Here is a 10,705-nt window from a genome sequence, read left to right on the forward strand (position 1 = left end):
ACATCCACGCCCCCTTTGGCAGTCTCACTTTTGGTCTCGCTTCAACATCACGCCACTTTTGCCAACGTGTAGTTGCGGACAAAGGGGAAAAGGACCCTCGTTCAAGTGGAAGGGGAACGTACGTAAAAATTTCAGTCAGTGAGTTGAGTGAAGTAACATCGAGTCGGGCTCTGAAGTCACCCATAATTTTGCAGGTTCCGTATTCGACCAGCCGAAAGTTGCGTGGTGCACAAACAGCCAGCGCAGCCGTGAGGTGCAGCCGCCAGTGCAGCGCAGGGGCCGAAATCCAAGCCAGAGACTCGCTGGGGAAAAATGTTTCGGCTCGAGGGCCAAAGGATTTTGTCGCCGGCGCAGCTGAAACGGCTCTCGGAACACAAATACAGCTGTGCCAGTGAGTCGCTGATCGACCCTATTCTGCAGCCCTACTGGAACAAACTGACCAGCTGCCTACCCTTGTGGCTGGCGCCTAACCTGATCACCGTCGCAGGGTTGATCGTCAACATTCTCACCACACTGGTACTCGTGTGGTACTGTCCAGACGCCAAAGCGGAGGTATAATTTTTTGAGATCAAGTCAGGGCCCCACATATTATTAATAATTGTAATAATTTAATTAAGAATGGGATTCGTCGCCAATTCTTATAATTTTAATCACAAAAATATCTGCTATTTTTATTGTTATTTTCAACACATATCTTCAAGTGGGCGGAGACTTCGATGGTTCGATTCAAAACAAATTAAAAACGTCATTATGTAATCTCAGCGAGACGCAGTTAATTTTATACCAAATTAAATGTTTCGGCCTTTATTTTATTTTCTTTGGCTCGTTTCACTTAAGATGTCTGGTTCGCTAACGACTTTAGTAGGTCAATTGCCGTGTTACGGTAACGAGAGAGAATTCACCGTGCTTTGGTGCGTTAAATCAAATTCAAGTACGTTCGATTTCCGAAGCAGTCTATTTTTATTTCCTAGGCAAAGAAAAATTTCACTGATTTCACTTTAAACTGGTGGACGTTGTGTACTTTATTTATCTCAAACAGTTGGTCATGCGGCGTTTGTTGTCCAATGACAGGCAAATGTTTCTCACATGATCCACTGAGATTGGGATAGAGGCAAAGAATAATTTATTATTATTACAAACCAGAGTTCTAATAATAAGTCTTGAATCCATAAGTGGCAACAGCTGATTTAATTTGCATCTAATAAAAATTGCTTATAATATTTAATTATCATCGGAGAACTACTTTTTCATTCTATATTATATATTTGAATAATATTGATATTTTATTTCAATTAAAATTTAAAAATTTGGATCACTTTCTGATCAAAATTCGTTACTTTCCAAACCATTTTCAATAATGAAACAGAAATATTTATAATGTTTTGTAAAAAAATGTATCATAATATATTTTAAATTTATGATTAATAATAAAAAATTAATCAACAAAACAATTAATTTTGTTAGCTCATAACTGCATTAAAGCCAATTTTGATTCTTCAAAATCATGTTTGATCTGACCAGTTTCAATTTTGACCCCTATGTCAAAGGCACCATGGTGTTGGTCAGCGTATTTTGTAAGTGGTGTGACCATCGATAATAGTTCATCAAGGTCCTCGCGTGACCTTAAGTGTTTTACGCTGGAATAATTGTTGCACAATGGTGGGGCTTGATCTCGAACTTGAATCTATTATTATATTAAAGCCGATACAACTGAAAACTTATATATTCAGCAGCTTTTCTCTGACTCAAGTCCAATGCTTTTTAGGTCTTGATAGCCAATTGAAAAAAATTTGAAACTGTGTTTCAAATGTTACAATTTCATTGTATATTAGGAATTTAAATAATAATAATATACTTTTTTTGTGTTAATTAATCGATCCACTTATAATAATTATATATAAAAATTTCAGCCACCTCGTTGGGGATGCTTCTTGTGTGCCCTGGGCCTATTCATTTACCAAAGTCTGGACGCCGTCGATGGCAAACAAGCAAGAAGAACAGGAAGTTCGAGTCCACTGGGCGAGTTGTTTGACCACGGCTGTGACTCAATATCAACTGGTTTGTTTTTCACTTTCTTTTGTCAATATCGTGAATATTAACGAAAATTTTCCCGGCAGTTTTTGTTGCTCTTTCTGCGTGCATAGCTGTCCAGTTGGGGGAAAAGCCAGGATGGATGCTTTTCCAGTGCTTTACAGGGATGACCATGTTCTACTTTGCTCATTGGCAAACCTACGTCTCAGGTAAAATTGTTGTCATGCTGCTGTTAAAGAAAAATTAATTTTATTATTATAGGTACACTGAAATTCACCAAAGTTGATGTAACAGAGGCTCAGTGTTCAATTATGGGCATTCACTTGATATCAGCCATCTTTGGTTCAAGTATATGGACAACGAAGGTATGCATCTTTAATTCAATTTTTAAATTTATTTATCCATTGACAGCAGCATTATTGAAGTTGACACAATCCCCCAATAAATCACAGTTTTTTAAATTTAATCGCTTCTCTCGTCAAATGCTCCAATTAATTCAATTTGTTGTACAAAATATCAACGGTTTTTATTGAATATAATTTAAATTTTTGGAAAAATAATTATAGAAAGTTAATTTTTTTAAATGCCTTCTGTTTTTGTCTTCAGATTTAAATTTTATTGCGAAAAAATTTTATTACGAAAATTTCAGCCATATTGAACTGTTTCTATATTTTTCTCCAGCAGGTTGGATTATAATGGCAAAATTTTGATTATTTCATTATTCAATCAAAATTATATTCCAATGTCTTTTATTGTTAAGGTATAAGAGATTCAAGCAAACAATTTTAATCAACTCAAATTGGATAAATGATTTTCTGAATCTCAGAGCTGCGTCATATTTTAACAAAATTTTGTCTAACTCTCCTTTTCTCACCCCTATGTCTCTAATGCTTTTTTTACAGATTCCAGTAGTTAATTTGGAGATTTTTTACCTAATGATCTTATTCAGTCAGATGTGTTGTGGTGCTGCATTTATTCAAGGAGTCTACATAATTCTCACCGGCGGTTGCGGCAGAAACGGCTCCACTGTTGCAGTAAGTTGGGCGCCTTTCAGGAGCTGACACCTCTTCAATAATTTTTCACTGCATGACTGATCAACTTAACCTGAAACGACAGCTCGATTAACATGATTTCTATTAATACTTGCCAAAGAGAGTTTCAGTGAATGCTTTTATTTTCAAAGTTAATTGTGCAGGAAAAGTGCTTATTTTTCACTGAAGCTCTGCTTTTGAGCTACTAAATCTCTATTGTGTATGTTGCATTAGCAGGGAGGCGTGCATGCAAATTCAGGTGAAGATGGAGGCTCAAAGAAACTATTTATTTTCCTATTTAAAAAACGACTTGTGTTGAATGTTGCATGTTTCCTAGACAAAAGTGACTGTCACATAGCTGAATGTCCAAAACTTTGTCCCGTCTTCCCATCCGAATTTGGTTTGGCAGCAATAAATAGTTTCTTTGCTACCGTGACGGAGATTGTGTGATTTTTCTATAATGCTGACCCAACAACCAATTGTAAAACTTGTCATCGTGATTTCTCTTGAGTGTGTTTTGTGCTGAGATTTTCTAAAATATTAAATTAACTCGGCTGCGGGTGCAGCTGCCTTATTTGGAGAGTGAGTTGCGAGTAACCGCCTACTACCTGGCAGTGATCATTGCCGTGGGGATATCTTATTCTTGCTTATCCGTCATCATGACTGGAGGCGCTGGAAAAAACGGGTCCACCGTCGCAGTAAGTGAAATGAGACAATATTGTTTTGCCTTATTTCACCTCATCTCATCACGTTTGCGCTTGAAATAGAAAATCCAGCTGCTGAATATCAGTTAACTGTGGGAAGACCTATTACAAGCACTTTTAGATTGAAAATTGAGTTGTACCGAAAAGCTGCATGCATGCTTGTACCTTATTTTGTTCTGAGTGTGCTTGTTTTTGCTGTTGCTTTGGTTTATGGACTTGAGTAATTAACAAAAGAATTAACCATTCTTAATTTTGTTTACGTTGCAGTATGATTTTTTTTAATTATTAGCCTCCCCAGTATTTTATCAGAGGTAGATTTTTAAACTGAAGCACTCCATTCTTCACAACGCAATTAATTTTGCATCAATGAAAAAAGCTATAGTATTTTTCACTACTCCTGTAATTTTAGAAGGCTTTTAAATTCAAATATTATAGAAATCATGCTGCTTCTCCCCAAATTTTAAGCTTTTATATGACATCTAATTTGATTTTTTTTCTTAAGGGCACCAGTGTTCTTTCTCCAGTCATCCCATTTGGACTTGTGGTGGTTCCAGCTGTTGTCATTAGTGCCATGAGTACACAGAATGTGTACGAAGAAAATCCGTGCTTGTACATTCTCGCGTTTGGAATGGTCATTGCGAAAGTCACCAACAGACTTGTGGTTTGTTTCTCTTTTTTTATCTCTTTCAAAATTTCCATACTGAAACACTCATTTCCTGAGCCTGAGGAAATTTTTCATTATTTTTAAATTGGTTGAAACTCTATAATTTGGACCAAAATGCATTAAAATTAAACCTGACAAAAAATTAATTGCAGGTCGCACATATGACTAAGAGTGAGATGGAATACTTGGATTCAGTCCTCATGGGCCCCTTGATGCTCTTCCTCAACCAGTACTTCAAATCTTTCCTGCCTGAGTACTATGTACTCTGGGGTTGCATGGTAAGCTGTTTTATTGCCCCAAAAAAATTAGCTTCTTGATTTTAAACCATTGTAAAATTGTTTTACATTTTAATTTAAAAAATGAGTCAAATACCTCCCTACTTGGTTTTTCTTCCAATTTTTATTGATAATTATTTTTTGCTGTAGCTTTGGGCCACATTTGACTTGCTGAGGTACTGTCGGCAAGTGTGTCTCGAGATTTGCGACTACTTGCACATAGAGTTGTTTCGCATCAAGCCAACGCTTGTTGGTAAAGACGGTGAGAAAAATGGTATGGGAATCAGGGGCCCTCAGGCCAGACCCCCTATTGGCAGCAGGTCTGCCAGACAGCACCACTAACACCCGCTTCCCTGTACCAATGACTTAAGTGTTGTTCGTGTAATGCCAAAGGTTCTACTCTCCACACAAACACATAAAACACCTCTAATACAGCTGTACTACATGTTAATTTTTCTGGGTTGGCTCAACTTTTCAGCCTACTATTTTTGTTAATGTATATTTTTTTGTAGACAAAGATTGATTTTGCAAGTCAGACCTTATTGATAATACATTGGTAGAAATTTTCTCTGAAATCGGAATGCCGTCGATAGAAGAGTCGTTTTTAAAGCATTTTTAGTTTTAGTCGTGATCTGCGATAGATATATGCAGACTATATTTTAACCGTGCTAAATGCAGGGAAGTGGATTTAATGGTAAATAATATTCTGCGAATATCTATGGGTTTGTAGTTAAATTAACAAAGACGGCTAAGGCCAAGCTGGTTATTGTCCGTGGTATTTAACTATTGTAAAATGGGGCTCCTGCGGATTTGAATAATTTTTGGAATCAGGTCTGAAATTAGCTTTGACAAGTTTGTAAATTTTATGTGATACATGTTTAATGCAAAATGAGTGTTTTCCATACACTTTGGAGTGTTGAATGGGCTTATAGAAAGTTTCGCTTTTAATTTTAACAAGACAAAATGCAAAGACGTTCAAAGTGATTTATATCAATTTTCAATTTGTCGGGATAATTGCACGACTAAGAAATTCAGCAATCCTGCTTGCAATTGAGGCAGAAACTGAGCTTTTTGATATGAAAATACACAACACACAAATGATAAATAATTATGCTGTACTAGTGCCAGTTCTGTCGCTATTGTGTTATTTAAAGAAATAGCTGTTCTCTGTCTGATGCGTTTTTCGGAGCTGATGTTAGTGTTTAGTTGTTATTTAGTTAATTTAACCAGAGATGTAATTGGAAACAAAGAAATAAATAAAATTGGTTTTCTATTGTATACAATATTTCTCCAAATTGTTGCTTACCTTGCTTTTAACCCGGTTTGGGTGGTGAGAGATATATTTATTCTGCTTTCTGTGCTTTTTATGGTGCTTTGAGTTCTACCTGGGCTTCACAGACTATCTCACTCGTCAAAAGAAATATTTATATAGCCATAAGTAAAATTTATGGAGGCCACTGAATTATTTTAATTCTTCTTTTCAACTGGCTTTGCAGGAAATCTCCCAATCAAGCCGCAAGAGCAGGCGAGCCTTCTTACTGGTTAATTCAGCACTTGTTCATCTTCACATATTAAAATATAACTCTTTTCTCCACAACCAAGAGGACTCGGAATCATTGTAATAATTTTTGCTGCATATTTTTACATTTGGCATATATTATTTTCCTATCAAATCAAGACTTCATTTTTACCTTTGAGATACAAATTGGTTTAAAATTAAGCTACGAGGATCGTTAACGCTTTGAAAAACCAGAAACTTTATTATGTATGATCTAGATAACTGTTGAAATAGTATTATGTGCAGTTATTCCTTTCCTTTAATTACCACCAGGCCAAATGAAATAAGTTATATTTTTCTTTTGTTACACATATTATGTCTCAATATTATTTATATGTGAATTTTTCAAAAAGTATTTATTAAATATAATAAAAGTGTGTTTTGAAATTATCAATAATTTTTTGATAATCATATGTACAACAGTTTTTATTCTCCATCAGCTAACATTCATAGTGGAAACCACCACTTCACTACACAGAAAGTAATTTAAAGGTTATCACCGGCTCTGGCTACGTCTCCTTCCTTAACTTCCCTCATCTTTCTGTAATATTTGATGGCCGTGTTGGGACTGTAGTAGTAAGCCTGGTAGTCCCTGCGCTCACCCATCAGTTGCTTCACTTTTTTCTCAAGCAAGCTGCAATTAATGGAAAAATGATTAAGAGGCGCGTTAAGTATTAGTTTCATTGATATAAAAAATAATAACTTCTAATATTTTGTAAGAATTTTTTTTTTTAATTTCGATTTATAAAATCTGGGCAACTTACTAAAGCTGTCTCCTTTCCTCCTCTTCGTAGATTGTATTCATCGTTCTTTCATATTCCATCTGTGGGTTCGACAGGATGTACCTCGAAAAAAATCTGGTGATGGGGTGCTAAAATTTTGCCGGAGTTAAAAGTTTTTCCTTAAATGAAATATAAAAGAAATGAAATTACCCTATAGTATTCCCAATATTTGGGTGTGTAGCCCTCAGGGATTGGGGTGAGGGTGGCAGGGCCGATGAAGACATTCGTGTAGAAAATTGTCAATCCGATGGGGATGGCACCAATGAGGACATAGAAGTGGAAAAGGTCTTTGAATTTTTTCCACTGGAACCTTGAGGGAGTGATGAAAAATTCCCGGTGGTGTCCTCCACCGCAGCGGATCTGCTGGGCTGAAATTATTAAATTGTTGCATAAAATTGAGCACTAAAACCAGGCAAAAATATTAAAATGGTAAAAGGCACAGAAAATACGGTCATTTTGTTAGGTTGATTTAACACTGAAGTTCAGATTGAATCGCACAGAATTTTAACGCGTTATAAACTCACTTATTCCATTTCGTAAATCTGAGGTCGTGTTCGGCCCGAGAAGGCGTCTGATGCCCTGCAGAACGGCAGAACTCTGCCTGGGTTTTGCCAAAGTACTCCAGACGGCCATCTTTGGTGGTGGTCACCTGCAAAATGCAATTTTTTTTATTTTGATTGTTGGTGGGCATGCGTGGCAACGCCGCAATGGTGGTGGGGACGAGGAGAATTAATTAAGCGGGAAAATGCTGAGGGACAGCTGCGATTCCGCTCAAAAACCAAAATAATGCCCTTGTCAGCATTTCCCCGCAGATTTCAAGCAAAATTGTGATAAACGAGAAAGATAAATATGTATATTCAAGACTTGAAAAGTGGCTTCTATGATCTCCTTATTGGCAAGGTGAGAATTCACAAATATTTAACTAATTTGGAAAAGTTTCTACTTTATGTCGTTTTCCAGAGGGTCATCATTTTTGTGAATTATGATGTGGATGCAATTTGCGCTTTTAAAATTCTCCACGATCTCTTAAAATATGACGAGATTTTGTATACAATGGTGCCCGTCCAAGGAGTCAGTGATTTGAAGCGAGAATTTGAGGAAACACCAAATGAGGTTATTTGTACATTTATAATTATTTTATTTAATTCTCATTTCATGTGATTTATAATTTTTACTTTGTAGAACGTCGTGATTCTGATCAATTGTGGAGGATCAATCGACATTGTAGATGAGCTGCAGCCACACCCTGATGTGGTTTTCTTTGTCGTCGACAGCCACAGACCCACAGACGTGTGCAACATTTACAGCCAAAGCCAGGTTAGGTTATTGAGGAAGGTTGAGGACGATGAGAATGTACCTGACTTTGATGACATCTTCAGGGACGATGAAGTAATATTGGAAAAGTGAATATTGTGTGTATCTTAAATAATTAATCTTTTTTTTAATTAAGGGTGAAAGTGAAGACTCGGCCAATTCTAGTGGGTCCGAAGGAGACGAGGAAGAGGGCAGACACGAAAAAAGGGCAAGGAAAACTGAGGAGGCCATCATGAAGAGGAGAGACAAAAGGTTGTGGGAGGAGAAGAGGAACAGAATTGTGTTTGAATATTCACAATTCAGCTACTATGGACGATCTGTAAGATTTTTCCACTCTGGAATTTTACGTTTTAAATTTTTATTATTAGAGCTCCGCGATTATGTTTGAACTGGCTTGGAAACTGACAAAGGACAACTTGGAGATTTTATGGTAATAAAATATTTTGGAGAAGTCAAAAGTATTACATGAAATTTAATTAAAAACAGGTGGGCTGTTGTCGGAGTGACGGAGCAGCTGGTTTTGGACAAAATTGAAAGCCACCAGTTCATTCTTGAAGCAGGCGCTTTGCAAACACACATGCTACGGCTTTCCCATCAGTTGGACCCTGAAGATCCTGGCTCAATCTTCAAAGTCACATTTGAGAAAGAGTAAGTTAATAAAATTTTAAAGAAACTCAGTTGACGGAAGCCTAAAATATAGCCTTCAACTTTCGCTCTATCGCCACTGGTCTGTTGAAAGTTCTTTGTTCAACACGCGGTTCACGGCTTGCAAGTTGAAAATTTGGAGTTTGAATGGAGAGAGAAGACTTCAGCAGCTTTTGGCAGACATGGGGTTTGCTTTTCAAACTCGCTATTTGTACTAGTTTAATTGATTATACATTCCAGAATTCCTCTTGCGCAAAGCAAACAGAAATTTTGTGCTATGGACTTGCAGCTCCGCCAGGAGTTCTGTGAAAAGATGGAAAGTCAAGCTGAGAAATATGGGTTGGACGGCGTTGGATGTGAGTCCTTCACTCTCCAATACGGCTACAGACAAAGATACTCTGCCTCGGACGTGATTTATTCCCTCGTCACCTTACTTGAGTCAACAGTAATAATCTTGATATTTGAATTAAAAAGAAAATTATAAATATTTTTATTTAGGAACCGGGAAAGACTCCTAAAGTGAATTTCATGGACACCTTAGATGCTCTAACAAGGGCAAAGTGTAAGCTTTTAGACGAAGGCATCGAACGATCTAAAGATCTCCTGACCCACATGTTCCAATTTGTTCGAAACACTATCACAATGGGACTTATTCATTCTGCAGGACCTTTCCTATTTTTAACAGTTCAAGAGGTATAAAAAGTATTTTTTTTTTGTGGCACTCACAGTTTTAAAAAATTGGTGATGGTCTGCCACAGTTTATTTTATAAATCTAAATTTTAATTTGTAACTGCAGGGACTCATTGACTACAACCAACTTCTGAAGCCTCACTGCCTGGGTATGCTAACTAGATTTGTCTTGGAAGCTTATGTTGCCTCTTCAAAATCAAGACGAAGCGCCAGCCAACCCCTGATCATTTCTGCACCCTACATGGAAGGCATTCGGTTGCTTCTAGGAATTCCACCAATTAAGGAGGAGTCCCCAAGAAAGTAATGCAAAACTATTTTAAATGGAACTTTATTTCATTATTGTTACTTTAGCTTCTTTGGAAAAGCTTTTGAAAATGCAGCTGAGAAGTCACAGATTGAAGCTTACTCTGACCTCTTTGACACATCATGTAAGCATAATATTTGCAAGTTTTCTGTTCACAAATTAATTTAAAATTCTTCTAGACATTTTGATCAAAGCAGAGGATCAGGAAAGATTTTTTGATGCCCTTATTGATGTCTTGAAGTAATTGCAGTGGAGTGACAAATAATGTAAATGGATTTCATATTTTAAACAATGATGTTTGTGATTTTATATTGAACACTTACAACAATAATAAATTGACTACAGTCATGCAAAGTAAAATAATATTTTCTTTTTTTAATAATTTTCCTGTAATTTATATGAAAGATGTGAAATTAGTTTATAAATTGTTTAATTACATTTTTGGAAATTTTACTACTTTCTCTTCTCAGTTTTTTAGTTTCAATTCTGTGCTCTTTAATTGTGAGTAATTTATGCATTTTGTTTCATAACGTCTACGCTAAAGAAGTTCTTCTCGCAGGAACTAGTGGTTGTGAGGGCAGCTAGCAAACCTGAAAACAGGAATCATGTACTTAAAGTTAACAATCTAACCGTAATTTTTCTAAATCAATAATTCCAAAACAAAAATTAGAAAAATTAATTCCTTATTCCAATGACCACGTGTGTTT

At 36.4% G+C, this 10,705-nt stretch overlaps 3 protein-coding genes across 7 annotated transcripts; 2 read left to right on the forward strand and 1 right to left on the reverse strand.

The window, feature by feature from the left end:
* Positions 1-16: 16 nt before the first annotated feature.
* LOC132205178 (choline/ethanolaminephosphotransferase 1) lies at positions 17-6,676 on the forward strand. Of its 5 annotated transcripts, none has more exons than XM_059634101.1 (9): positions 17-138; positions 195-552; positions 1,911-2,058; positions 2,118-2,240; positions 2,293-2,396; positions 2,934-3,065; positions 4,269-4,427; positions 4,583-4,708; positions 4,856-6,183. In XM_059634101.1, the coding sequence occupies exons 2-9, from the start codon at positions 313-315 to the stop codon at positions 5,045-5,047; spliced, it is 1,224 nt and encodes a 407-aa protein (XP_059490084.1). In that variant the 5' UTR covers positions 17-138; positions 195-312; the 3' UTR covers positions 5,048-6,183. The 5 variants fall into 5 exon arrangements, with proteins under 5 accessions (XP_059490084.1, XP_059490085.1, XP_059490086.1 ...); XM_059634102.1 differs by lacking the exon at positions 17-138 and adding an exon at positions 6,202-6,676 and having other exon boundaries at positions 149-552; positions 4,856-4,979; XM_059634103.1 differs by lacking the exon at positions 17-138 and adding an exon at positions 6,202-6,676 and having other exon boundaries at positions 149-552; positions 4,856-4,967.
* Positions 6,661-7,728, reverse strand: LOC132205181 (NADH dehydrogenase [ubiquinone] 1 beta subcomplex subunit 5, mitochondrial). The gene is made up of 4 exons (XM_059634109.1): positions 7,570-7,728; positions 7,196-7,413; positions 7,028-7,134; positions 6,661-6,897 (listed from the first exon to the last, which is right to left on the reverse strand). Exons 1-4 carry the CDS (start codon positions 7,676-7,678, stop codon positions 6,750-6,752), a joined length of 582 nt encoding a protein of 193 aa, XP_059490092.1. The 5' UTR covers positions 7,679-7,728; the 3' UTR covers positions 6,661-6,749.
* A 49-nt stretch (positions 7,729-7,777) lies between these two features.
* Positions 7,778-10,353, forward strand: LOC132205176 (cell division control protein 45 homolog). Its single transcript, XM_059634096.1, has 12 exons — positions 7,778-7,945; positions 8,006-8,158; positions 8,228-8,434; positions 8,496-8,678; positions 8,728-8,789; positions 8,846-9,007; positions 9,060-9,191; positions 9,245-9,449; positions 9,503-9,697; positions 9,801-9,994; positions 10,046-10,122; positions 10,178-10,353. The coding sequence occupies exons 1-12, from the start codon at positions 7,895-7,897 to the stop codon at positions 10,240-10,242; spliced, it is 1,686 nt and encodes a 561-aa protein (XP_059490079.1). The 5' UTR covers positions 7,778-7,894; the 3' UTR covers positions 10,243-10,353.
* The last annotated feature ends 352 nt before the right edge of the window (positions 10,354-10,705 follow it).

The sequence above is a fragment of the Neocloeon triangulifer genome, unplaced genomic scaffold, assembly GCF_031216515.1.
Source record: "Neocloeon triangulifer isolate White Clay Creek 2 clone unplaced genomic scaffold, ASM3121651v1 ptg000002l, whole genome shotgun sequence".
NCBI classification, from domain to species: Eukaryota; Metazoa; Arthropoda; class Insecta; order Ephemeroptera; family Baetidae; genus Neocloeon; species Neocloeon triangulifer.